We start from the raw sequence: 26,522 nt of genomic DNA on the forward strand, positions 1-26,522 counted from the left end.
ACCTTCCTCCCCCACAACAAACACTCTGTGAGGTGAGTGGGGCTGAGAGACTTCAGAGAAGCGTGACTGGCCCAAGGTCACCCAGCAGCTGCATGTGGAGGAGCGGAGACGCGAACCTGGTTCACCAGATTACGAGACTACCGCTCTTAACCACTACACCACACTGGCTCTGGTGTAGTGGATTGGATAATTGGATTGCGCTGTGGCTGGTTTTGAATCCCCCAACTGCTTCTCACCCCAGTCCCAGGCACCACTTAAGCCCCAGGGCAATGTCCTTGAGGAGGGCTGGAAATTTTGCCATGAGCAGAACACACATTTGCCACAACTCTTCTTCCTTTGAACGCCTCCTTGATTTCATTCTCCATAATCTGATTTCTTATAGCTGGACATGAAATGCTAACTGTTGAAGTGGAGACAAATATCTATTGAATCCTGTCTTATGCATTTGGGGTTGGCACCACTGGCACCTCCTTAGAAGTCAGTGTGAGGCTAGCCAAGGTCTCAGAGGAGCTTACCGTACTTGCAGCTTGGATGCGGTGGTGGGGTGGGCAGTCATGAGTGAAAAGCTCATTTGTTCAGGATGGATATCAGTGGCTCTCACTGGAGTGCCAGAGAAACATGCACTAGGTGGCCTTTGCAGGTGGAGACCCTTCCCCAGCAGTGCAGCCTCCCACCCTCCCATTTCACCTAGCCAGGGGCCAGGGAGCCTGTGGCCCCCCAGACATTGCTGAACTACGGTCCTCATCATCCCTGGCCAGACAGACTGGGGCTGATGGGAGCTAGAATGCTCCGGAGGTCAGGACTCAAACCAATGGCTTCAAGTTACAAGAAAGGAGATCATGACGAAGTATTCGGAAAAACGCTCTGACAGTAAGAGTTGTTCGATAGTGGAACAGTCTCCCTCTCCTTCCTTGGAGGTTTTTAAGCAGAGGTTGGATGGCTATCTGTCATGGATGCTTCAGCTGAGATTCCGTCATTACAGGGGTTGGACTAGATGACCCTTGGATCCCTTCCAATTCTATGATTCTATGAAGAATCAAACCATGCCTGCAGGACGACAGCCATCCCCATCCCTATTCCTGAGCCACACAACTCTTCCCATTATTTGATCCCAAAAGACAACTCAAGCTTCGGAGCCCTTGTTCTCCTGTTACTGCAATCTAAATATATGACAGACTCCAGAATTGTATGTACATTTGCATAGTTTATTCCAGTCACAGAACTTATTATTGCTTTTAGTGCAGAATGCCAACCCTCCTGATACAGTATTTCTGTGCCCCCTCCCCTCTGCTGTGGCTTTGGCTGGGTGGCCTCCGCCTGTCACCTGCTCCAATTGCCAGTCCTGTGGGCCCTGCTCCAGAAGTAGCTTCTACATTTCAGTGGACAGCTGAATGCTACCCAGTTGGCATTTTAAGCAACTTACACTATTTCAATTGATGCAACAAACAGAGAGGGGCAAACTGTGCTTCAGGACTAGCAGAGGCTTGTGGCTCTGCACATGAAGCCAAAGGGTCACGCAGGACACGCCACAGGCTTGGGCCTGTCTGCAGTCATTCATGGTCCCCTCTGCTCTTCAGTGCAATATTCCCAGCCTTCTGGGAATCATCTACTTGGATTCTTTCGTTTCTTCACTTCTTAAGAGATTCGCAACCCAAACCAACTAGCACCTGGCACAAGGCAATGATGTGCAGAAGAGACAGAGAACCCTGCAGCGGAATTGGAGCAAAGGGGGGGGGGGAACCTTCAGTCCAGCACTGGGTTCCTTTCAGAGGCCCAGCAGATGCTCCTGGGAAGCCCACAAGCAGAACAGCCTCTCCCTCTGGCAACTGGTGTTCTTGGAGGCGGGACAAGGCCCTCCTGACTGGCAGTCACCTTCCTCTCCTCCATGAATTTGTAAGTTCATACAATCGAAACCATGAGAAATGCTCCAGCCTGGTGGCTGCCCACGCTTGCGGGTAGCATCCCCCTCACCCTGAGATTTGGGGAGAGGCCGCTTATGTTTGGGGAAGTAGTAATGGAGTGACAGCTCCCAAAAGGGACATGGCAATGCTGCTTTGCATGCTTCCATGGAAGTACTGCTCTGCTTCCTCGCCAAGAGAACCTGTCTTTCAAAGGCAGCATGCAGAGAGGCAGCGCAAGGAGGAAAGGGAGGGGCACCAGGTTCTCCCTGTTGGCTGCCAGCTTCTAACAACCTGCATGGGTTTTGCTCTCACCCTGAAAACCATCCCCATAAAGCAGTGGTGGTTTACATGCCTATTGGTTTAATTCCAGGGGCATAAATAGTTGCCTCTTTTAAATGCTCCTGGTCCAGCATGTGTGGGCAATGGTTTTCATGAGACCCTCACTGCTGCACGGGGGTGGGATTCCTGGCCAAGACCTGGCTTGAGTCCCCTTGCTGGCAATCCTTCCTGCAGGGTGGGCAACTTGAACCACAGCCATTAAACATGATTTGTGTGTCTGATCCCCTTGCCGGCTGCTTCTGTCCGTGGCCTGACTTGCCTCTCCTCTTTCTGCAAAGCCTTTCCTGGCTGTGCTGCTCACTGAGACTGGTCTATCGGGAGGCACCAGGGACCTTCGCTGCCCTGGGGCAGCCCTCTTCCACTCAGCCGCAGTTCCTGCCCCAGGTGGGCCAGCCGCATCTTGGCTGCTGCAGTTCAGAATGGAGGTCAAAGGAGTGAATGCTCCTCCCAGGGAAAGGGTTCCCTGCACATAGACAACGATCATTTCAGGAAGACTAAGCCAGCAAGCCATTTTCTATGTGGAAGGAAGAACATTTACTTATGAAGGAGCATTCAATCACGTGAGCCCCGCCTGCAGTCTGAAATGGAGCAGCCCACTTGAGTCTGCGCACCTCCAGACTCATGGGAGCAATTCATGCCGTAAATCCAGCTTTGCACAATTAAAATGATTCAAACCCCTCTCTGTCCCCCCGGCACCACTTAAAAGAAAAAGCAGCCTTTGAGCAATTAGGAAAGTGACAGGGAAACCCACTGAAAAGTGGGGGGGGGGGGGAGAATGAATGATGAGCAGCAAGATGTCTAAACCAACCAAGATGGATGCTCACTGTCGTATAACTTCCCAGCAAGCAAATGAGAACAATGCCCAATGAAGGCTGGATACAGCCTTGTCTCCTGTGCAGGAGCTTTGTGGAAGCAAGCCAGGATGGAGGATGCTCAATAAATAGGGTGCCTGGGGGAACCCTGAGTGACAATGGAGGGTATCAGGATTGGGCGGGAGGGGAAGTGCCAGAAGAAGGGTGGTGCAGAAGCAGCTACCTCTGTGACGCAAAAGCCCCTGTCCTTCAGCAGAACTGTCGTCTCCTCTTCCTATCCTCACCCTGCCCAGCAGGGTTGCTTCTTCCTTCCTGCCAGTGCCTGGAGGAAGCCTCTTCTGCCTTGCAATGGCGACATGTGCAGTGGTGGAAGTCAGCACCCAGCCTAAGTCTCAGCCTACCCTGCAATTGCAAATGCTGCTGTTTACACAGATCCCCTTGGCACCCCCAGCCCCTCAAGTGCTTCACACACACACACACACACAGAGAGAGAGAGAGAGAGAGAGAGAGAGAGAGAGAGAGAGAGAGAGAGAGAGAAGAAACAATCTCTCTGAGAAAGATCTGGCTAAGTGGTGGGTCCCCAGCGCTGGTCAAGTAGGCATCTTCTGGTGCTGCAAAGGCCGCTGTAGACTGGCCAGTGATGCTTTCGATGAGGTTGGCACTAAGCCAGAGAAAGGCTGGATCTTAACCCAAAAAGCAGCTTGGCACCCGCCAACTCCTGACACTGAAGCAGAAAGTTTATCACAGAAAGCTGCTTTGACAGATGGTTACTGAACTCCATGTCAGCTGGGCTTCCCATCCCCTTGACAGAGTTTGGTTTGAAGCAGCACCTTCTGGTGCCCCTTTTGTCCCCCCCCCTCCAGGGGCCCAGAGCCCCCCTGCCACCAGCCCAGCCACCCGCTCAACCCATTCCACAGCTGGGGGGGGGTCAACACAGCTGTCCTGACAGGAGGGCTTCCCACCAGCATTTGTCCCAGGCAAAGCGGTTCTGGACCAGAGAGGTGAAGGTGAGCAGCAACATCAGAGTCACTTTTTTGTTTTGAATGTGCCCAGGAGCTTGGGCATGAATTTGCCCACCTTCTTGTCTTTGGCATCGGGCTCACCTTCCTCTTCGCCATGCTCGTCCTTCTTGCAGAAGACCTCAAACCGGCTGTAAACCCGCTTCTCCTTCCTCATGCTCTCCATCCTTTTCAGCAGGGAGTCCCTGTCCTCCGAAGGGTCCCTCTGCAGATTCCGCCTGTGGCTGCCAAAGCTCTCCGACCGGAGGATCCCGGTGCTTCTCTCCTCAGCTCTGTGGTCCAGGCTGGTGGCCGACTTGGACAGCTCTGGGTTGCTGGAGCTCGGCAGCTGCCTGGCCAGCTCCGCTCGGTTCTTCTGGCTGTTAGCAGAAATCTGCTCAAGAATGACCTTTGTGTCATCCCGGAGGTTGCTGCTGTAGAGGACATTGGCTGTGGATGAGGGAAACCGATGCTGAGGGGACTGGCTGCCTTTGGGGACAAGGGGGGAAGGACCTGGCTTTGGAGACTTCTCTTCCTCTATCGCCTCCTGGAAGTCACCTTTGGACAGTCGCTTGAGGCCTCCTGCACTCGGCTTCTCTGGCTTCCAGCTCTCAGGGGTGGCGTCTTCTTCTGGCTTCTTCTCCCCTTTGGGGTTCAGCAGCTGCTTTAGCCTGAGAGATCCTTTCCTGAAAAACTCCCGTGGGCTCTGCTCCTGCTTACCGCCGTCTTCCTCTGGCTTATTGAGGGAGCTGTTGGAGCCGTGAGCCTTGGAGGGAACTTCCGCAGCCTGGGCTTGTTCTGCTTTCTTGAATTCTGTCTCGGGCAGATTCTGAGCTTCCCCTTTGAAGCAAAGCTTCTCCTTCCTTTCTGCAAGAGCTCGTTTCTGAGTTTCTCCAACAAATATGAGGCTCTCCTCTGGAAGACTGGGCTTGTTCTCTATTGGGTAGAACCGAGAAGCGAGCTTGTCCGTTTTACCGCTCATCTGTGCAACGGGATCCTTGCCAAGCACGTCAGTGAGCTGGCCGGCCGAGGTGGACTCTCCAAATGCCCTGTCTGACTCCAAGTGCAACTTGTAGCTGCCAAGAGAGTCTTTGGAGTCTGACACGTGGCTCTCCAAGATCTTGTACTGCACCGACTTGGTGCATTTCCTCTCTGCATTCTGGGACTCTTCCTGCAGGAAAGAGGACATGGCCTTTGTGTGACTGACGGTCGTACTTTCTGAGTCTTTGCCCACTGTCTTATACTTCTCAAGTAGCTCAGCTACTTTGGAGGCGGTGGTGGTCTTGACTGTCTCGCTGTCCTTCGTCACCTCGCTGGATGTCTGCTCTTTTTGAATCATCTGGACTTTCTCAGCCGACGTGTTCTGCTGGTCCAATTTGGCAGCACTAAAAATAAGGGATGACCTGAGTCGTGAGCTCCTCTGAATCAAGGGGTTGATCCTGCTCCTGAAGGGATCCTGCTTCACCAAAGAGGCCTCCTCTGCTGGCCTCTCAGCTCCTGCAAGTGGCAGTGGGGCTTTGAAAGAGGGGAGGAGGTCACTGGGGAACCGTGGGAGGGGCTCTGTGGGGCCAAGCACCTCGTTGTAGGCCTCTGACTCCATGGGCGTCGGGAGACCCTCCTCTCCTGGGTCAGACTGGCACCCACTCAGGTAGGAGGAAATTCTCCAGTTGCGCAGGCCAGCTCGGTTCTCTTGCACTTTCTTGCCTTGATCTGAATCCTGGTCTTGGTCCTGCAGGAACAGCCTTTGTTCCAGGCTCTGCTTCTGGGTTGGGGAGGTCTGGCACATGAACTTTTGCCCCATGTTCTGTGTCCGGAATGAGGGCAGCCCAAGAGGGCCATTCCCAGCCACATTCACTTGGTCAGAGCCATGTCTCACTTCCTTGGAGGAATTGGAAGGCACGTAGTCCAGCCGCAGAGGGTAGCCCTCCTGGGGGAAACCGGATTCTACTTCCGGGCACCGGAAGCCGTCGGTGTAATCCTCCACTTCGTTGAACCCGGGCCTGCCTCCCCTTATTCTCTCAAAGAGCCCCTGGGGCCTGCTGGCACCGTGAGGATGCTCAAACTGATACTGGTAGAACTGGTCTTTCTGAAAATGGCTGGACTGAATTTTAAAATCATCCAAATTGTTCATGAACATCTGCCTGGAAAACTGCTTTGAAGAAGCAAAGTTCTCAAAGGTGCCTTCTGCAAAGCTGTGCCTTTTGAAGGAGTCCATCTCCAGCTGCTTCGAGCGGAGAAAGCCCCGGATGGGGTCCAGCTGGGAGTTCTCCATCTCCACCTTCTTGGAATACATCCGCATCGCTGACCCTTCCAAGGTGTGGCGCAGCATGTCGTCTCTTCTGAAGGAGGACAGGAAGTACCTGTCTGGGTCAACCCTATCCATCAGCGGCGAGAAAAGGTTGTCTTCCCGGGGGAAGAGCAGGGGGTGCTTCTTGGGGAAGAGGGGCAGGTTGCTGCCGTAGGGCGCCATGCCAAAGGGTGCCATGAAGCTCTCTGGAGCCTTCATCAGGACATTGGCAGGAGGAACCAGAGGGTCTGACTGGGCAAAGAGGATGCGGAACTCCTCGTCAAAGCTGGCCACCAACTCTCCCTGGAAGATGTGGGCGATGCTCCGGTGGATCTTCTCAAACGACCACATGAAGCTGTGGAGAAGCAGGCAAGAGATGGGCACGTTACTGCTGCGAGTGGCCACTCTGCCTCGCAGGGCAGGTGCGAGATGCCTCCTCCTCCTCCCTGTACCCACAGGATACAGTGGGCACCACTCCCAGAGGGTGACCTCCCCCTTGTGGAGCTCCCTCCCCAGAGATATCAGGTGCCAGGTTAAAATAACTCTGCCTGTGCCTTCAACGGCCTGGAATTGGGGGGAGGGCTCCTTATTGCTGCCGTTTCCCCTTAATATCTTGCCGGTTGCCTCTAGTTCCAGAGGGCCTTGAGCAGCGCCTGCTTTTAAGCAGAATAATGTCTACTTGTTAGTGATGTCTACTTGTTAGTGATGTTGTATTAATGCTGAAATTCCTTTGGATGGTCTTTCAAATTAAAAGGCAGAATATAACTATTCCACATAAGAACGTACAAAGCCAGAGCCTTATAATCTAAGGAGAATTACAGTCGGGACGGGTTGTTTGTGCGAGTCACATCCAAGCCCAAGGCCGCGCAATGAGAACTGGAGTCCTGCAACAGCAAAAGGCAGACCTACTTCTGCTATTTCTCTTATGAACCCCCCCCCCCATCCTCCATAAGGTCTCTGTGGGAACTGGACAGGGCCTCCCCACTACTGTGACCCAAAGAGCTCTGGCCCAGCAAGGGGAATGGGAAATGCCTGACTCCTGCTCTGCCTTGAGAGATTCTGCCTGGACACCCAAAGTTTGCTGCAAGGCCCAGTTGCTCCAAGAGTGGATGGATTTCTGCTTGCCCTCCTGACTTAGGATCCTGGCCAGCTTCCCCACCCATGGCTGGCCCTCTCCACCCCAAGGCTCCTCCTTTGGGGCAGCTGGGTGGCCATTTGCACTTCCTCCTCCCTCCTAAGGCTCATCACAGCCCTCAGTTGCCCAGGCGGCCGTCTCAGCTGAAGTCTGTTGCAGCAGGAAGGAGTCAAGCCACCTGTGGCCTCTGCCCTGCTCACCTGCCCTCCACTCACCTGTAACTCCCGCTCAGTACCACCATGCAATCCACCAGCAGGAACTTCTCCTTCACATGCCCCTTGAAGGACTTCCCGGTGCGACAGTAGTAGGTGGGGCCGGAAACTGTTCTCACCCGGAGGAACTGCAAGGCAAGAGAGGTATCAGGCAGCAAAATCCCCAAGGCAGCCACTGCCGTTCAGCTGCAGGCTCCAAAGAGGCAGAGTTGGAAGGGATCCCTGGGGTCATCGAATCCAACCCTCTGCAATGCAGAAATCAGTGCGGGGTGTGTGTGTGTGTGTGTGTGTGCGCGCGTTGCTGCATGGTTTCCTCCACTCTCTCATAGAGCTTCTACTTATGGACACCCAGTGAAGCTGAATGTTGGAAGATTCAGGACAAAAAGAAGTCCTTCTTCCTGCAGAGCCCTGTTAAAACCGTGGATGGCTTTAAACAAGGAACGGACAAACTCCTGGAGGAGGAGAGGGCAAATGATGGCTCCTGGCTGTCGCATGAAAGATGGAACAAACTGTTTCTTGCTGCTCCAAAGGTCAGGACCCGAACGGATGGATTCAAACCAACAGGAAGGGAGATTCCAACTAAACCTTATGAAGAACTTTTTGACAGCAGAACGGATTCCCTCAGAAGGTGGTGGACTCTTCTTCCTTGGCGGTTTTTAAGCAGAGGTTGTGTGGCCACCTGTGAGGGATGTTTCAGCTGAGATTCCTGCACTGCAGGGGCTGGACTGAATCATAGAATCATAGAGTTGGAAGAGACCACAAGGGCCATCGACTGGATGACCCTCGGGGTCCTTCTATCTCTGCAGCTCAACCATTCTATGATTCTTGAGCCACAACGGCTCAGCTTGGCCTCCAGAGCTGGAAGCAGCAATGCTTCTGAATGCCAGTTGCTGGAGACCCCAGGAAGGGAGTGTGGCCGTGCTCGGGTCTCACTGGTGGTCAACCACTGTGAGAACAGGATGCTGGACCCAACGGGCTCCCCTGGGCCTGATCCAACAGCCAGGCTCTCCTGGTGTTCTCAGAGCCGCCTGCACTGTTTGGGGGGCTTGGGTTTTGGGGTACCAAAGGGGCGCAAAATTGCACCCTGTGTCCTAGTGCCACGTTGCCCCATGGGAGCCCCTGCCCCCTCCTGCTGTGCTTACTTCCACGTAGTTGAGGTTGACTCTGCACTTGGCTGCCATGTCCAGGAAGAGCTGGGAATTCATCTCATCCAGCAGGATGTACACAGGAACCCTGCGGGCTGCAGCATCCAGCACTTCTCCCAGCAGGTCCACATCAGTGAATACGTCCATCACTATGGCAACCACCTGGAGGGAAGGCAAAAGGGCAGGTTAGCACCTCACAGGACTCTCTTTCCATCTTGGGAAGCCAGAGGACTGACTTCCTGGGAGCAGCCTCAGGTGCCCTGGCAGGGCTCAGCCCCTCTCTCCCGCACCTGCCCTTGACCTCCCATTCCCTGGCCAGAGCCAGAGCTCACAGGAAGCGGGGGGGGGGGGCTTCTCTGCTGGGCCCCTTGGGGGTGGAAGGCTTTGTTTTTGGAAATGTCAATAGCAAAACGTTAATAACAAAAGAAGGATCTACTGATAATAAGCAGTCTATACATGGAAGCAATTAATAACTGACAAGATTCAACAGTAGCCCCAAAGCTGACAGCTTTGTGCATAGCAGCCTGCCCCCCCCGGCCCCAAACCCCATTTATACCTAGACTGAAAAGGCCAGGAAATTCCCCTCACAGTTCTCATATATAATCACATTCCTATCTTGCTCTTCCTTCCAAAGAAGCCCAGAGCAGCAAGCAAGAAATGATAGCAAATAAACATCTCTCAAAAGCAGCTCTAATACAATTGCAGGCTTGGAAGAATCTCAATGTGAAAGGCTTGTTGGAAGGAGGAGGTCTTTGGGAGGTGCTGAAAAGGAGCCTGTCTTGGTCTCCAAGTTGAAGGAATTCCAAGGGCTGGGGAGCCACCACAGCAAAGGCCCGACTTCTGCATTGTGTGGAACTGACCTCCGGAGAAGACAGAATCTGCACCAGGGACGTGGCAGACAGTCAAATCCGTAGGAGGGCTCCTGGGGTGGGTGGGGGAGGCAGGCAGGCAGGAAGAGGGACCCCCCCCCCAACAGCACATCCCTCTAGATCAGCACCACCTCCCGGTGGCCCATAACTAACAAGCCCAGCTTTATTACTATTATTGATTATGATGATTAGATTTCTTACCTTCCCTTCATCACTTGGTCCCAGGGTGGGTTACAACAATATAAAAATGCAATGTTAACGTCAGTTGAAACCATTTACAATGGATCCTTTCCTCTAGCTAGCTAGGCAGCCCCATATCTTCCTTTACCTCAGAAGCCCTTGCTTAGCACCCTCCAAATATCTGGAAGCCCTGTGTGCATGTTCCGTCTCTCTCCTTTGTAGCCTCAAAAAGTAAAACCCCTTCCTGTATTTCTGCTTTGCCAGACTGCTGTCATTTTGCAAATCGTCCCTTGTGGAGTCTTCCCTCAGCCTCCCCTCCCCTCCCCTTGGGAGTCTTCTGGGCAGCTGCCGCTGCCACCCCGGTCTCTGAGCTGCCCCCCCACCCCCAAGAGAGGTGCCTCCTCACACTGCCCTATAGGGGCCTGGGAAGCACCCCCTGGCCAGCCCCAGAGGCAGCATTCTCCTGGGGAGCTTGTAGCCAGGGCTGCTGAAACAAACAGCTGGGCAAGCCTTGGGGAGGCAGAGACAAGAGAGGGCATCAGAGGAGGGAGGGAAGGAAAGAGGGACAGAGAGCAGTGCTGCCCGTGGCACCCCTGCCCATCCTTCAAGGCACCCCAGGGTGCCACGGCACACTGGTTGAAAACCACTGTGGTAAGTGCATCTGTGCCCTGCTGGGCATGATCAGACTTTGGGCGGGAGGATCTGCTCTGCTTACTACTAGAAGACAAGATGGCGGTGGGGGAGAGTCAGCCTGGGAAATCTCAGGTGCAACAGAGCTCACAACTTTTTTCAGAGGGAGGCTTTGTTGTTGTTGTTAATTTTCAGTGGCTACCAGGGTCAGAAACCTCTGAATGCCGCCTGCTAAGGAGCACAGCAAGGAGTGCTGCTGCTGCTGCTGCTGCTTTTTCCTCTGCTTAATGGACATGATAGGACAGGCATGTACAACATGTGAGTTAAGGGGTGTCAGCTCTTCCATTACAACACTCCTCCGTAACGTTCCTCCTTTCTCTATTTCTTTTTATTATTTTTGCAAAAGGTGCGCATAATAGTCTTGGAACAGATCTCTGTTCCGATCTCAAATTTCACCAATAAGCTTTAAAAAGGGAAAGTGTGAGGCTTGGGAAGCATTTTTTTAAACAATATATATATATATATTTATTTCCTATTACACTTTGGGGTGGATGTGTATACAAAAAGTGGAAATTGTGGCCTTTGATTAAGCATTTTTATAACTATCCAATTTGTCTCAGTGTTTGAGCTGCCTCTGAAGGGCTTGTTGTTACTCCTGTGTGTTTATTTGAGATCAGGAGCACGTAAGGGTGGGAGTCCACTCATTTAGTTAGGACAGAATGAAGCAAGTTCCATGGAGCCTTAAGGTGGAGGGGGACAGGTGAAGGCAGACAATGAGTGTGGGAGGAGGGAGGCGGATGCAAGGGACTCCTGCAACTTCCTTTAATCACTGCATAGAAGAGGGAACTGCTGTGCCCGGGGGGGGGGGGGCAGCTTGATGGAGCGCCCTCTCACTTGAAATCCGGCAGACACCGTTCCTGCTATGTTAAAACTGTTTTATTTGAGAAAGTCTTTGCACCATGAATGTTGTTCTGATGTTTTAATCTATGATGTCAATCTGTGTTTTAAATTTTGTAGACTGTATGTTTCCATTTTGAAAACTGCTTTGAGCCCCGGATTCAATGAAAAGCAGGCACACAATCTTTTGGAAGTGTAGCTGATCATGCCATCTGAAATGCCCTCATCCACCACTAAAGCATAGCAGCCACCGCCTCCTTAGCATCTGGCCACGCGGGAAAAAGAGGGATACTCATTCAACACAGAGAACAACCTGTGCAGCTTCGCTCAAGCAAGTTCCACTGCTCTCAGGCTCTTGGGCAAGTTACACGTCTCTGAGTCACACCACTCTGCCTTCTGTGAAATGGGCTTTGATAACTGGTTCATCACAGCAGCAAATGCCGCTAGCTCTTCCCACCATGACCCCTGGTCACCCCTAGTGCTTACCGATAACTGCTGCCACGTCCGCTGCCTGGCCAGGCCCATAAAGCATTCAGTGCCCTGTCTGAACTGGGAGCCAATGCAGCTCCTTCTTAAGGACTGGCAGCATGGACATCAGGGAGCCCCCAAAGGCTCAGGGCAGAGAGCTTTCACGGCAGCAGCCATGTCAGAAACGGCTGGATCCTGCCCACCTTCCCCTTCCTTCCTCCCGCCCGTCCGCCTTTGGGCTCCTGCCAGGGTCCTTTTTCCACAGCCCCCTTCCTGATCTCTCACCTGCTGTGCCGCCCGGATCATCCTGCGCGCTTCCTCCTTGATGCTGGGGTTGTCTGGGGGTGGGGGCTGCACCAGAGTGGTCACCTCCGTCCCTCGAAACCCAAAGACCATAGGCCAGCCCAGGTCCAGCTCTGGAACGGCCAGGTCGGAGTTCATGGGCCAGTAAGTGCCAGAGGAGCCGTCCATGTCTGTGTCGTGGGGGCCGGAGTCTGTGCTGCCAGCCCCGCCCTCCTGATGGGCATACTGGGGCTTCTGGATGTGCTGGGTGATGTGCTCCACCTCCGAGGGGCAGAGGAAGTCTGGGGCGCCCTCTTCGGCCAGGAAGCGGTGGTAGTTCTCCTCCCCGTCCTCGGCCAGCGTGTCCAGAGCGAGGCGGTAGTACTCCTTGTAGTGGGGTGGGAGGTAGTTGGGGTCCAGGGGGTTGTCGCCCTGCGAAGAGCTCTGAGACCGGCGAGCCATGGCGACAGATGGGGGCACTGCGGAGGGAAGAGGCAGCCGTGTCACAGCAGAACAGGCCCAGGGCAACTCACAAATCAATGACTTAGCTACTGTTTCTACACACTGTTTGCAAAACTCAACAAGGAGTGCATCTGGCCACAACTACGTCCCCGTTCAGCTCCCTGGCAATTCATTTATGCTATTTTTAAGATCTGTATCCTAATTTTCTTCATAAAATAAACTCAAAGATGCTTATAAAAGCCATAAAGTACATAAATGCATAAATGCCATAGTACATAAAATACATAAATACATAAAAGCCATAAATGCGCCTTATGCATACAATACACGGAGTTCCAAATTACTAAAATAATTTTCATTCATAAGTACCAAGAGCAAGATATAAATATTCAGTATAAAATGGGGGTACAGCTTGATGGGAGCATTGCAAGAAGTTGGACTGGATGACCCCTGGGGGTCCCTTCCAACTCTAATGTTCTGTGGTTTTATTATTCTATCCTGGATGGTATGGAGAAAGAGGAGGGCAGAGAGCCCGTCTCCCTCCCTCTCCTAATCCAGCATCCGGCAGGATCACCCAGGACGGAACCTCCCAGCGGGGGGAGGCAGCTTCCTCCAATGCCGCTGGCCCAGGAGGGGCAGAGGGGCAGGCCCAGCCTGACACAGGGGCTCTTCCTGACTATCGTGCATATAAGCAAAACCACACAAAGCCAGAATGGTCCTCATGGGAGGCAGAAGAAGCTCTGCAACGGAGCTTGAGTCGAGCATGGATATTAAAGCATTTTAGATCTTAAAAGGAAAATAATAGATATGAAAAAATATATGAATGACAATGCAAAATTAATTGAATGGGAAGCAAAATTGATCAAAATGCCAAAATTATTGTGGAACTATCAAGTCAGATGAATGATTTGGTAACAAAAAAGTGGAATTAACAAAAATAGTCCAAGACCTTAAATGCAAGTCCCAAAATCTATAAGAGGCAGCTAAGACGACCCAGAATGAGAGTAAGGAAGTGAAAAGGGAGTGTGACAAGATAAAAAAGAGACCGCAGAACTGAAAGAAACGCAGGAAGCAGCACTGGGTGCAATAGCAACATTACAGATGCAAAGGAGGGGGAGGATTTAAAGACTCAGAGGTGTCCCAGAGGAGCAGATTGAGGAGAAAATTACGAAAGAGTTGGCCAAGAGGTTAGATTTGGATGAACAGGTGACGTCTCAAGGTATAGAAAAAATATTCAGAATTAGATTAAGTGTAGCTAGCCAGAGCTAATAAGTGGCCTGGTGAGTGCCTGGTGTCCTTTACATCAATTGACACCAGAGACAAAGTGCTGCAAATGAACAATAAAAGGAAACTGAGAATAGATGAAAGAGACATTGTCATTCTTAAGGAAAACCCTGTTAGGCTTTGGAAAAAGAGACAGCTACAAACCTCTTGCCGAAGCCCCAAATGCAAACTCTATAGTTTACAGAATTCCCAGAGAGTATCTCCTCCTTTTTTAAAGGAAAGAGACGAAAGTGCTTGATGGCGGAAGACACCAACAAATTCTGGAGGAAGTATTAGAAGGAAATGTGAGGGGGAAAACAACTAGTGGGAGGAGTGGACGACACGGACGCGGCAACGTCAACAGAAGGAAATTAAAGAGAGATTGGACAAAAGGAGTGATTTAAGCATCACTCAAGAGCGTTAATAAATTGTTTATATTGTGTATTTACTGTTTTTATTTCTGTGAAGTGAAGATACATTAAAGTATGAACTTAAAAGATTGCCACCGGGAATGTAAATGGACTTAATGATAAAGCCAAGAGAAACAGAGTAGAACATATCCTAACTAAACAAAAATGGAAAGTGATATGGGAAGAAATTGGGAAAAATGAAAAAGAATTATTTAATAACCCGGACAGTGAACTAATCAAACAAAATATTAAAATGCTCCAGACACAATTCTCAATGACTATTAACCAAGAGATTGAATGGAAAATCAAGTTGCTAAAACATGGAAGCTTTAAGTTTGCAAATAAACCTGGCAAACTATTAGCTTGGCAACTTAAAAAACAAAAGCAGAATGAAAGGATCATAAACAAAATTAAAATCAGAGAAAAGAGTAACAGATGACCCAAGGAAATAAACAGAAGTTTTATAAGTTTTTACAGAGAGCTATACAGGGAGGGAACAGAAAATCGCGACAAAAAAGAAGAATACCTAAAGCAGAACAACTTACCAAAGATTCTAAAGGAGAAAATCAGCCTCCTAAATTCTCCTATTACCGCATTAGAAGTTCAACAGGCAATTTAAAAAGCGAAATCAGGGAAGCCCCTGGGCCCAGATGGCCTACCCGCAAGCTATTATAGCTTGGTGAACAGTTTTGTAAAGGAATTGAGGCTATATACTCTGATCAACAGGCCAAGATTATTATCAATGGCAACATTACAGAAGACTGTGTAATAAGAAAAGGGACAAGGCAAGGGTGTCCACTATCCCCGCTAATATTCATTCTGGTAATGGAAATGCTGAATAAAAAAATAAGGGAAGACCAAAACATAAAAGGAATAACATTAGGAGAGAAAGCATATAAACTAAAGGCGTTTGCCGATGACCTTATTATAATGACAGAGAACCCAAAAGAAAGTTTATTAAAGGTATTAGAAACGAATTTTGGGTAGGTAGTGGGGTTCAAATTAAACAGCTCTAAAACAAAGGTCTTGGTCAAGAATCAAACTAAACAGGAAAGAGATGATCTAGAACAAGCATGGCCAAAGTCCAGCCCACCGGTCGACTCAATCCGACCCCCATAACCTAGGGGTAAAATGGTAAAAAAAGCTCAAAAACTTAACAACTTCAATCAAAAAAAGAAAAAGAAAAGAAAAAGAAAAGAAAAAAAAGAAAAAGGTCAACAACTCTGGTTGGCCTTCATGCATGTTACTTCATCAAATCTGGCCCTCTTTGGGAAAGGTTTGAGCACCCCTGATCTAGAAAATGTCTCGAACTTGAAGATCTGCAAAAAGAGAAAATATTTGGGAATATGGATCTTGGCAAAAAATAATAACCTATTTCAAGATAACTACACTAAGACCTGGATGGAGATAAAAAGAAATCTAGAAATACAGAGCAGATTAAATTTATCTTTCTGGGGGAGAATATCCTCCATTAAAATGAATGTTTTACCAAAAATGCTTTTTATTTCAGACGATTCCTGTGATTTGGGAAACAGGCAACGAGACATCTCAAGATATATCTAGCAGGGGGAAAACCCCAGGATTAAACACAAATTATTAATTGATTTTAAAGAAAGAGGAGGCTTTTCCCTGTCAGATTTGAAACTCTACTATGAGGCAGCGTGTCTCTCCTAGATCAGGGAATGGTGTATATTACAAAACACAGACCTTCTAGATATGGAAGGGCATGACAATCACTATGGCTGGCATGCCTACTTAGGCTACAATATGGTCAAGGTACACACAAAAATTTTAAGACCACATTATAAGGAAACCCCTATATATGATTTGGGCAAAATACAAAGGTCTGCTCAAACCTAAAAATCCATTCGGATATTGCCCCAGAAGCACTGGCAGTGAAGAAGAAAAATATGAAAGGGAATTGCCCAACATATAAAGTATTGTTAAAAGAAGAAGAAAATCAGTTGAAATTTTAAAAAATTGAAGAAATCAGGGCACACCTGTCAGGTTGGTTACAATATCACCAACTTCATGAGATATTTAAACTCAACGAAAGAAATGGCTTTGAGACAGAACCCTCCAGATTGGAAAAAGAACTGAAGCTCTCTCCAAAATGGACCGACTCCTCCTTGACTGGGAAGTCAAGGAAGAGGAGGCAAAATCAGTAATGGTTAAATGGGCTCAAGACTTTAGCCACAACATCCCTATGGATGCCTGGGAAAAACTATGGAAGGTAGACATGAAGTTCACCGCATGTTACACTTCAAAATAATATTTTATGAAGATGCAATTCTGCTGGTACTTAACGCCACTAAAACTATCTAAAATGTATAGAAATACCTCGAGTAAATGTTGCAGATGTGGGGAAGTGGAAGATTCAATGCTACATATGTGGTGGAACTGTCAGAATATAAAGGAATTTTGGGGTGTCATTTACAACAAGCTCAAAAAGATGTTTAAGGTTTCCTTTATAAAAAAAACCCGGAGGCTTTCCTCCTGGGGATACTAGGCAGAGATATACCTAAAAAAGCAAAGGAAATATTCTTGTACGCCACGGTAGCTGCAAGAATATTAATCGCCACAAATTGGAAAGGAGAACTTGTTTTGAAAATTAAGGAATATTGTAATAGCATGATGTCAATGGCAGGCCTTTGAATGACTTCTGTGGTAGGGTGGATAATAATTAAGGAAAATTAACAAAAGAAAATGAATAGTGCATTAGATTGAATAAGCGATGCATGATGGGGTGATGGGAAGTCGCTATAGATGTAAGAAGAATTCAATGTGATTTGATTTAATTACCAGTACTACAACTGTTTTCTTTTTTCTGGAAAAAAACTTTGTTGTTTCTTTTTAACTTCAATAAAGCATAAAAAGAAGAAGTAACGGTTTCCCACATTCTTTGACAAAATAATAATAATAAGCAGCAGCGACTGGAATGGTTCTCCCTGACCCCCCCCCCGTCATCCCACTCTGGAGGCCTCTGGCTGCAGCAGCCACTGGGGCAGCAGGTCTCAAGGTTGAGCTTTCTTTCCTCCTTGTTCCTAATGGAGCTCTTCCTTCCCCCTTCTTCCCTGGCAGTGAGAAGGGCGCCATTTTGTGGTCCACCTCAGGTGTTCAAATGTATTGGGCCAGCCCTGCCAGTTGGGCCATGCTGCCCCCTGTGCCCACCAGGGGAATGGGGAGGTTGCATGAGGACTCCTGCAAGCTCTCAGTCAGCCCTTCTGGTTTTCCTGCTCTCCCACCCCTTTTAATGTATTATTTTAATTTTCTGCATAAAGTCGTCATTGTGTATGAAAAACCAGCATAAGGTGAGATCTGGCTGTATGTGAATTACAAGAGAGAACCCTGGTTGGCGTGTGAGTCCCTGGGGGCAGGGGGCTGTGGGTGAGGGCGGGTGTCCAGCAGGGGGGGCACCACCACCAGCCCTCCTCCTTCACTGGTGCCTCAGGTCCATATTTCTCTTCTGATCCAGTTCAGAGTTCTGCCCCTCCCACCCCATTTCACTGCATGCTGAGGCTGGCATCTCCTGCCATATACCAGGTGGGGTCTGTGAACGCCCCTCAAGGGCAGAGGTCCATGTTCTAGCGTCCTGTCCTGGTCCACACATCTCAGAGCCACAGTTCTGACAGTCCGTGGGGCTCCCAAGGCTTCCCAGACTGGAAGATGCAAGGCAAACTGGTTCCCTGACTGCTCCAAGGAGAATTTGTGGGGCCCATTTGGACGTCACAGCACTGAGACAAGCACTGCACAATTTTAAAACTGGAAAGTTAGGGGGATGAGATGGAGTCCAAGTCTGCAGCAACAGTCACCTTTTTTCAGCTGAAGGCAGTTCTCCATTTGCTTTCCATCACTGTTGGCTCTATTGGCCTCTGAGCACACCAGGTCTACTACTACTACTACTACTACCATCATTTCTCTACCGCCCTTCATCTGAGGATCACAGGGCGGTTTACAATACTTTTGATTCTGAATGGCCCAGGGAGAGACAGGCATATAATGTTGACATACAAATGACCCGGGGGCTGTTCCAAGAGGGTCCAGAAAGGTTTCGCTGTTCTTCCAGCGAAAGTGCCCCCACCTGTCTCTTATCTGCTCACGCCGGCTGAGGGGGCTCTTGGACATGTTCAGATTCAGCTCCTTACGAGGGAGGGAGGCAAAGGGGGGGGGTGTGAGGGGACCAAGTGGCAAGTTGGGAAACAGTCAAAGCCGTTTTGAGACACTTTGGGCAGAATGTCCCCTTAGTTCAGATCTGAGGACTCAGTATCTTGAGCCCCCAATGGGAGGATCAGTAAGAACCCCCCCCCCCAAGCAAAACTTCATTTGTACTGGCTGGCACTGATTATCACATGCCCCACAGGACTGCTAAATATGCCCCACAGGCTACAGAGAAGCAAAGACTTCTGACTTCCTCCGAAGATCCCCACTGATTAGAGCCAGCCTCTTCTGGCAATGCACGGCTCACGTTTTTATTCTGAGGCTCCACTTCTGGCTTCAGCAATATGTGTATCGGGGAGGGGGGGGATGCGCACTTTATTTGGCCAATGAGAAATGAACGTTGCTGTTTCATTAAAATTTCAAACCTTATGAACATCTTGTTCTCACCTGAACAGCCAGCTACATTTCCCCATGGCCCACCATAAAGGGGGAGAACTATACAGTGGCACCTCGGGTTAAGAACTTAATTCGTTCTGGAGGTCCGTTCTTAACCTGAAACTGTTCTCAACCTGAGGCACCACTTCAGCTAATGTGGCTTCCCGCTGCCGCCACTGTGCGATTTCTGTTCTCATCCTGAAGCAAAGTTCTTAACTCGAGGTAATATTTCTGGGTTAGCGGAGTCTGTAACCTGAAGCGTCTATAACCCGAGGTACCACTGTAGTACCACAGGGGGTGCATTCAGGGTTAGGGGGCTTGCTTTCTTCTACCTAGAAGCCACACCTGTTCTGCTTGCCATTAGCTAAAGGAAGCCCCATCCCTCCCGCCTGCACCACCTGACCCTTGCTTGCCCAGGGTCTCCTGCCCTATGCCTTGCCCACCTCAGCAGGAGCCCAAAGGATGATGACTTGACTAGTGAGGTGAGGCGAGAATATGCTCCGGAGAATATTCTCCACAAACTATAAATTCTAATGTAAGAACCAGTTTTACACCCCACATTTTTAAAAATCTAGTAAATAACTCAAGCTGTGATACTGCCAGTGTAAGTAATGAATAATGATTTTTTAAAATTCAGTTACATTACTAAGCACTTTGTCATTCACCATTGGCAGTTCTGAAATGTGAGCTACAGAAAACATTTTTTGTTTGTTTTAAAAATGCTATTCATTTAATTTGGTGAACATTTTGATTTGTATGTATTTCAACCATATGTAATAGCCTTTTATTTTGGTGTGACCTTATTCTTAGCAATTCTTTGCCATACAGTGACCATACATATTTATTTTTTACAGAAGGTAGTTTTAATGCTTTATACACTTAAAGTACCTAGGCCTATGTGTAACAGCATGTGAGGTGGCCTTGATTTAAACAGTTGACATTTCTATATTTTATTTAGTGCCAGTAACTGGTTTTTGCAGTGCCATTCAATGGTACATGGTGATATTTATCAGAGACTGACATACTGAAATATATTATCATATAATGATGATGCATTTAATGTCAATGGCTTCTTTTTTATATGTATGCATATAGTTTTATTTAACAAGCTGTGTTTTAGACACCAAAACAGTTACTGTGTTAGAACTATCAGAAGCACAAGATAGCCTATTACTGAATTTACTTGTATCAAACCTTAACATGCCAATTGTATTTTTTGACTTGTCCTATAACATGTACATGTTCTAATGGAAGAATAAAATATGATTTAACTACTGAGTTTCCTCAGACGAAACCTTAACATGACCATTACTGGTGCCATCACCTTACTATATCATTTTCAATGCATTAAAATGAATATTCTCCTATTTTAAATGAAAATTCACTAATATTCTCATTGATTGAGAATATTCTCAAGAATATTCTCCAAAAGATTATTCTTGAGAATTTAACATCACTAGACTTGACCAACAGCCCATTGCTCATGCAGCGGCTTCCCTGGCCATGCGCTGGCCAGCTGCCCCCCCCCCCAAAAAAAACTCCTCCATTCCTTTCCTGTGTTCCCAGAAGCCTCTCAGACCTTGCCATCTCCAGCGCACTTAAGACTGGGAGCCCCAGGTTTTCCTCAGGGCTCAGTGTTGCTGGCACTAAATGTACACCCAGCGAGAAAGGAGGGGTGTTGGGGTGGGGACACACAAAGCGCAGCCCCTCCTGATTCTGGCTGCTCACCTTCCAGCTTGCCAAGAACAAAAGGAAACTGCTCAGCTCCAGGCTCTTGGGGGAGCCACGCCAACTCCGAGCGTTGAAGGCAAGCTCCAGAGGTGCCCTGTGCCCACCGGAGGGGACCCGCCTGGCTTTGCTGACTGGGGTCCTGCTGGCCTTTGTGCTTCAGGACGGCTTCCCTCAAGCAGAAAGTCTCCTTCCGCCCCTGGCTTGGCTACCTGCTCTGGCAAGTGATGGTCCTGGCAGCCCCTCCGCCAGCCCCAGAGCCCGGGCTCTTGCCAGGGCCTCGTCCGCTGGGCTCTGGAGCTGCTCCTTCCTGTCCCGGCCTGCACCAGCAGGGCCTGTTGCTACGTGCTGCAGCTGCTGCGGCTGGTTCCCAGCACCACCGGGTGCTCCCTTGCGAAACTGGCTTGGCAGCTTCCGACACACCCAGCTGCATGGAAACTGAGAGAGAGGGTGGGGTGGGGGGGGCAGCCCTTGGCTGGGCCCAAGCGCAGCCAGAGAGAGGATCGCGGGAAGCCAAAGGATGGCCTCCCCTCACACCTGCCTCCAGGGGTGCGGCTGGTTGGACTCAGCAGCTGGGGGAATCTCCTGACCCAGCAAGTCAAGCTTCTTCAGGAATACAGGCTGCCTTGCAAAGGCCAACTTGCCAGCAAATGCCATTGCCCCACAGAACACAGGCGGGCACCTGGTGGCCGGAAACCCCCCAGTCCCAGCACAGCACCAAAACGCCCCCCTCCCAGGTGAGGGGGGTCCTGCTTGGGGCTCAGGCTGGCCTTGAGCTCTTCATCTGAAGACGAGACATCAGGACATCAGGCCAGTGGCCCATCTAGGCCACCATCCTGTTCTCACAGTGGCCAGCCTTCTGCCCTTGGGCTAGGGACATGGTAGGGTGGGCAGCTGCCTCGCCATCCTTCCAGCAATACATGTGCCAGGGCTGCCCCTGGGAGTGCGAAATTCAGCTCCCTGCTCTTCCTCCGAGGCAGGAGGCCAGGGAAGCACGTCTGCCTTGCTCTGAGCAGGGGGCTCATGGAGCGCCGCCCCCCCCGCTGGGCCTTTCCCCCACAAACACAGCCCTGCATTCCTCTGGGTGCTACTTCCTGTGCAGCCACATGCTCTCATACCCCTCTTAGAAATTCCCCCAAAGGGGGGCAGAGCCCCACTTCCCACCAAGCAGGGGCGTGATGGGCAAAGGGGGAGTGGGACGCCACAGGACTGTTCCAGACCCTCTTACATGAGGGTCTTGGGGAAGCAGCTGGTGGCCAGACAGAGACCCCCTCCCCCCGTGGGACAAGCAGACCCCTCTCCGCCTCTGAAGCCAATGGCCTAAGCGGGGCTTTGCTTGGGTGCCTGCATAGAGAGGGAAGAATTATCCCAAGGCCACGTTAACCACAGAGTTTCCAGGCAGCCATGACACATATAACTTCTCCATTACTTTAGAGGCCTCCGCCTACATTCTGTGGACACATTTGAGGCTTCACATTTCAAAGGCTGGTGCAGAATTTGGCACCTTAACCACCTCAGCTTTGGGTTTAACACAACAAGTTGCTAGCCCCCAAGGAAACGCGGGCTCTTCTGAACGGGGTGCACACTTCCCTCTTGTTCTGGGGCTGAAGGGGCACAGTCTTGGTCACCCACCAGGCTCCTCCCACCCAATGACTGAGAGCAGGATAAGAGCAGCCTCCTGGCGGGTGGTGGGCAAGGAGTAGGGGGCCAGGCCAAAGTGGGAGCCCTTGGCAAGTTCCCTGTAACGGTCGGGTGTCCCTCCTTTCAGCTCCTGATGCAACCAAGAACCTGGCCAGCAAATAAATAAAGCCACAGAGGACCCTGAAGAGGAAGCAGCGCTCACAAAAGTGGGTTGCCCAGCTTCTCACAAACCTGCCTTTGCCTCGGTCACCCCACTCTTATAAGACAAGACAGGTTGGCTCCTCTGTGCCAATAAACAAATGCAGCCACCTGGAGAGCTATAAATGGAGGGGGGCACTCCCTCATGTGCAGCTGGAGGTGGGCTGCTAGCAGGACCAGAAGGCAGCCCTCTTCTCCCTGCCTGTGATTCCCAACAACTGGCCTCCTCCTCCTCCTCCATCCTCTTGTAAAGCCATCCAAGTTGGGGGCCAACGCTACACCTTGCAGGAACCCATTCAATACTGCGATGCAAAAAGTACCTCCTTTCGTACGTCCTGAAATCTTCCAACATTTGGCTGCACTGGACAACTCCAAGCTCCAGTTTTAAAACAGATGAAGACCTCTCCCTATTCACTTCCTCCCAATGCACATAATTTTATACCCCTTGTTCAAATCTATCACTACTCCCCCTTCGCTAGAAAGCCCCAAATATTGCAACCTTTCCTCCTAGAGGACTTGCTCCACTCTTTTCTTCTCTTTACTTTTAGAATATTTTTTATTAAGTTTTCAATTTTACATTTCAAAATAAACATTTTACAAACTTCAAAATATCCAAAGACTTATCTTCTTCTCCTTGCATGGTTCATTTTACATATCATATGTTCCTGCATATTTTACTATAACCATTGAAATCCGTTTTCCACTTTTACATCAATCAAATATTATATACACTGTTGAATTTCTCTTAATGCTGCCTGCGTTTTCAGCTGTGTAGTTATTTCCCATATATTCAATAAATGTTTTCTACTCTTCTTTAAATATATGTCCTTCTGGCTGTCCTATTCTATGTGATAAATCTGCAAATTCTGCATATTCTATCATCTTAAGCTGCCAATCCTCTTTAGTTGGGACCTTGCTCACTTTCCATTTTTAGGCTAACAAAACATGGGCCGTAGTTGTTGCACACATAAATAACCTTTTTTGACACCTAGGAATTTCTGGCTAGATTATTCCCTGTAAAAAGGACTCAGGTTTTTTTGGGGGGGGGGGAATAATCTTAAACATTTTTTCAACTCATTATAAATCATTTCCCAATATACTATTACCTTTCTACATGTCCACCTCATATGAAAGAAGGTTCCCTCTCACCCCACTCTTTTCTGAACCTTTTCTAGTTCCACAATATCCAGTTCCACAAAATATCCTTTTGACTACCTCACAACACAATCCTAAAACGTTACTTTTAAAAATTGAAATTGAAAACCAAGCATAAAACAAAATCATCACACAACACATGTATGAAATACTGGTGTGGAGCATAGACAAAAAGGTGGCCAAATAGATCTGTAATACATTCTAGACTTTGGGTCTAAGTGGTACCTTGGTTTAAGAACAGTCCGGTTTAAGAACGATTTGGTTTACAAACTCCGCAAAACCGGAAATAGTGTCCCGGTTTGTGAACTTTACCTCGGTCTAAGAACGGAATCCGAACGGTGGAAGAGCACTGGCGGCGGGAAGCCTCATTAGGGAAAGCTCACCTTGGTTTAAGAACGGTTTTGGTTTAAGAACGGACTTCCGGAACCAATTAAGTTTGTAAACTGAGGTAGCACTGTACTAGAAATTATAACTAAAAAAGTTAAAAACCCATAGGGGGACTCTGTTTTCTAATCCGGCTACACAGGAGATGGCAACTGCTATGTTGGCTCCCAAAGAAAGGGGCACAAATGCAATGGGGCAGAATGGGGCTCAGGTTGGCTCCAAAGTGTGCAACTTGTGCATTTTGCAGCTCTCACCAAGACAGAAAACTGGTGTTAGCTTCAGGCAATGGCTCCTCTTGCGTGAATCTCCCCCGCCCGTGATAGTCTCTGTGGAAGTCCTGCTCCAAAATGCATCTTGCAGGGGGGCGAGTGGGAGGGTCTTGGGAGCAGCCCCAATGCTCAGCCCCAGCCCCTGTCTCTGCTCTCGCCTGGGGCGACTAGGACACTTGCAACCAGCTGGTGACCTCTAGAGCAGGCTGCTCAGTTTGGCTTTTCTTATTGTTTTGTGATTGTTTTTCTATCATTATACCCATTTCTTGTTTCAATTCAAAAATTAAATTACACTCAAGACACCACTACGGTGGGCCCTGTTCATTCAAAGTTAGCCAGAGCAAAATGACGTTGGGGGGGGGGAGAGAAAGCAGGTGAGGGGGCTTCACAGGTGCCTGCAGCGGGCAGCCCCCCCTTCTTCCCTCCTCCTCCATCTTGGGAGACAGACCCACCATTCTCCCACTTCTCTGGCTAGAAGCTGAAGCCCAGATAAAGTGTGTGTGTGTGGGGGGGTTTGTTCAGAGGAGCACTGGCCTGCAAATGTTTTGGGGAGCCCTGGCAAGCAGAGGGGGGGCCGATGACTCCCAGGCTTGAGGCTGGACAGGCGGGGGGGGGGCGCACCCAAGCGGGCCCACCTGCCCTCAAGGAAGGAAGGAGGCAGGCAGGCAAGCAGTTCCTCCTGCTCCTCCATAGAATCGTGGTCTGGCAGGGAGCCCAGGGGTCATCCAGCTGAGCCCCCCGCCCTGCAGGACTCACAACTCCAGCATCTCGGACAGGTGCCCCCCCCCCCCCGCTTCCCGAAGTGCCGCTTGCCCTGAAGTCGGCGGAGAGAGGAAGGCGCTGCGCGGAGTCCCGGCCGGGAAGCTTTGCGGCCGCTCCCGGGGAAGGGCAGGCGGGGCGGCGGCGAGCTTCGCCGAAGCGCGGCCGCACCCAGCTCGCCGGGCCAAGCACCTGCCGGAGCCCGGCCCCGCACAAGGCTCCGCGGTCGCCGGGCCCCGAGGGGCGAACGAGCCAGCGCCGGCCTGCCCCGGCACGCCGAACGGCACGTGTCGGGACAGGAGCCGGCACTCCCAGCCGGCGGGCGGGCGGCCGCCCCGTCTCTCGCGCGGCCCGGGAACCGGGCGCCCCTCCGGCCTCCCGGGACCCGTCGCCTTGCGCCCGGCGGAGGAGCCCCGACAGTCCAGCCCCGCAGCAGGCGGACGCTCCTCGGCCCTGCCCAGCCCCCTTCCCTCGGCCCGGGAGGGGGCGGACACCCCCGCGCCGCACCGGCCTCCTGCTCCCGGCCTTGGCCCCTCGAGAGCACCGCCCGTCCGCCGCGGACCTCGGCCCGTCGCCCATGCCGCGCGGCCGGTGGCCCCGTTTCCCCGACGGCAAACCGAGACGCCGCGAAAGAGGGGCCCCGGGATCCGGCCCTTCCCGGCTGCCCCACCGGGCGAGCCCCCTCGCCGGCCCGCCTGCTGGAGCGGCCAAGCGTCCGACGGCCCCGTCGGGGGCGCCCGCCTTACCTTGCCAGGTGAGCCGGGGCAGGCGCGGGTCCTCTTTCCGGCAAGCGGGCGGCGCTGCCTCTCCTCCCGCGACGCCTGATTCACCTCGGCGCGGGCGGGAGCCAAGCTCCACCCAGGGCAGCCGGGGCGCGGAGCGAAGTTGGCCGGCCAAGTCGGCCCGAGGGGGAGAGAGAGATAAGGCGCGCCTCCCTCCCTCCCTCGGCACATTCCTGATGCGCCGCCTCCGCCTCCCGCGCCTCCGCCCTCGCCTGGCCCGGCCCTGCCCGCGGGGGACGGGGCTTCGTGGCGGGCCCTCCCGCCTCCGGGGACCCCGCTCGCCGGGCAGTCCCTGAAGGGGAAAGCCCCTCGCGCGCTCCTGCCCTACCGGGAAAGTATTCCCACGGAGAAGAACGCGTGTCGGGCTCCGGTGGGGCGTCTCAGGGCGAGAGCACCCAGGAGCCAACAATCCTGAGGCTCGGAGGACGAGGAGCGTTTGCGAGGCTACCAGGCCAGCATTGCGGGGGTGGACTAGATGAGCCTTGGGGTCCCTTTTCACGGGACCAGCGTCCCATTCCGCGAATCCTTCCAAAGGAGACTACGATTGTTCCTTTCTACTTGCAATGTATTTTGGTACTGGTTAAGGCTCTCTCCTGCCGGCGAGGGGCTGGCTCGGCGGCACGTGGGCAGAGGCGGCGGGGGAGTCGAGCGGGGCTGCCGGGCGGACCTGCTGGGGCTCCGTGACTCACCACCGGGCCAGCCCCGCCCCGCCGTCGGGGCGCC

General features: G+C 51.1%; 1 protein-coding gene across 2 annotated transcripts; it reads right to left on the reverse strand.

The window, feature by feature from the left end:
• Window positions 1–1,184: 1,184 nt before the first annotated feature.
• Window positions 1,185–25,989, reverse strand: FAM83H (family with sequence similarity 83 member H). 2 transcript variants are annotated; one of them, XM_083516608.1, is made up of 5 exons: window positions 25,764–25,989; window positions 12,159–12,634; window positions 8,827–8,991; window positions 7,688–7,812; window positions 1,185–6,692 (listed from the first exon to the last, which is right to left on the reverse strand). In XM_083516608.1, the coding sequence occupies exons 2-5, from the start codon at window positions 12,615–12,617 to the stop codon at window positions 4,079–4,081; spliced, it is 3,363 nt and encodes a 1,120-aa protein (XP_083372734.1). In that variant the 5' UTR covers window positions 12,618–12,634; window positions 25,764–25,989; the 3' UTR covers window positions 1,185–4,078. The 2 variants fall into 2 exon arrangements, with proteins under 2 accessions (XP_083372734.1, XP_083372735.1); XM_083516609.1 differs by lacking the exon at window positions 25,764–25,989 and adding an exon at window positions 20,612–20,635.
• Between the last annotated feature and the right edge of the window lie 533 nt (window positions 25,990–26,522).

The sequence above is a fragment of the Podarcis liolepis genome, assembly GCF_965112155.1.
Source record: "Podarcis liolepis genome assembly, chromosome: 8".
NCBI classification, from domain to species: Eukaryota; Metazoa; Chordata; class Lepidosauria; order Squamata; family Lacertidae; genus Podarcis; species Podarcis liolepis.

Excerpts from the sequence above, each read along its gene's own strand:
- FAM83H (XM_083516608.1), bottom strand. The coding sequence starts at position 12,617 with ATGGCTCGCCGGTCTCAGAGCTCTTCGCAGGGCGACAACCCCCTGGAC. Across the intron at positions 8,992-12,158 it reads TGATCCGGGCGGCACAGCAG|GTGGTTGCCATAGTGATGGA; the intron begins GTGAGAGATCAG and ends CCTTCCCTCCAG. Across the intron at positions 7,813-8,826 it reads TCAACCTCAACTACGTGGAA|TTCCTCCGGGTGAGAACAGT; the intron begins GTAAGCACAGCA and ends CTTGCCTTGCAG.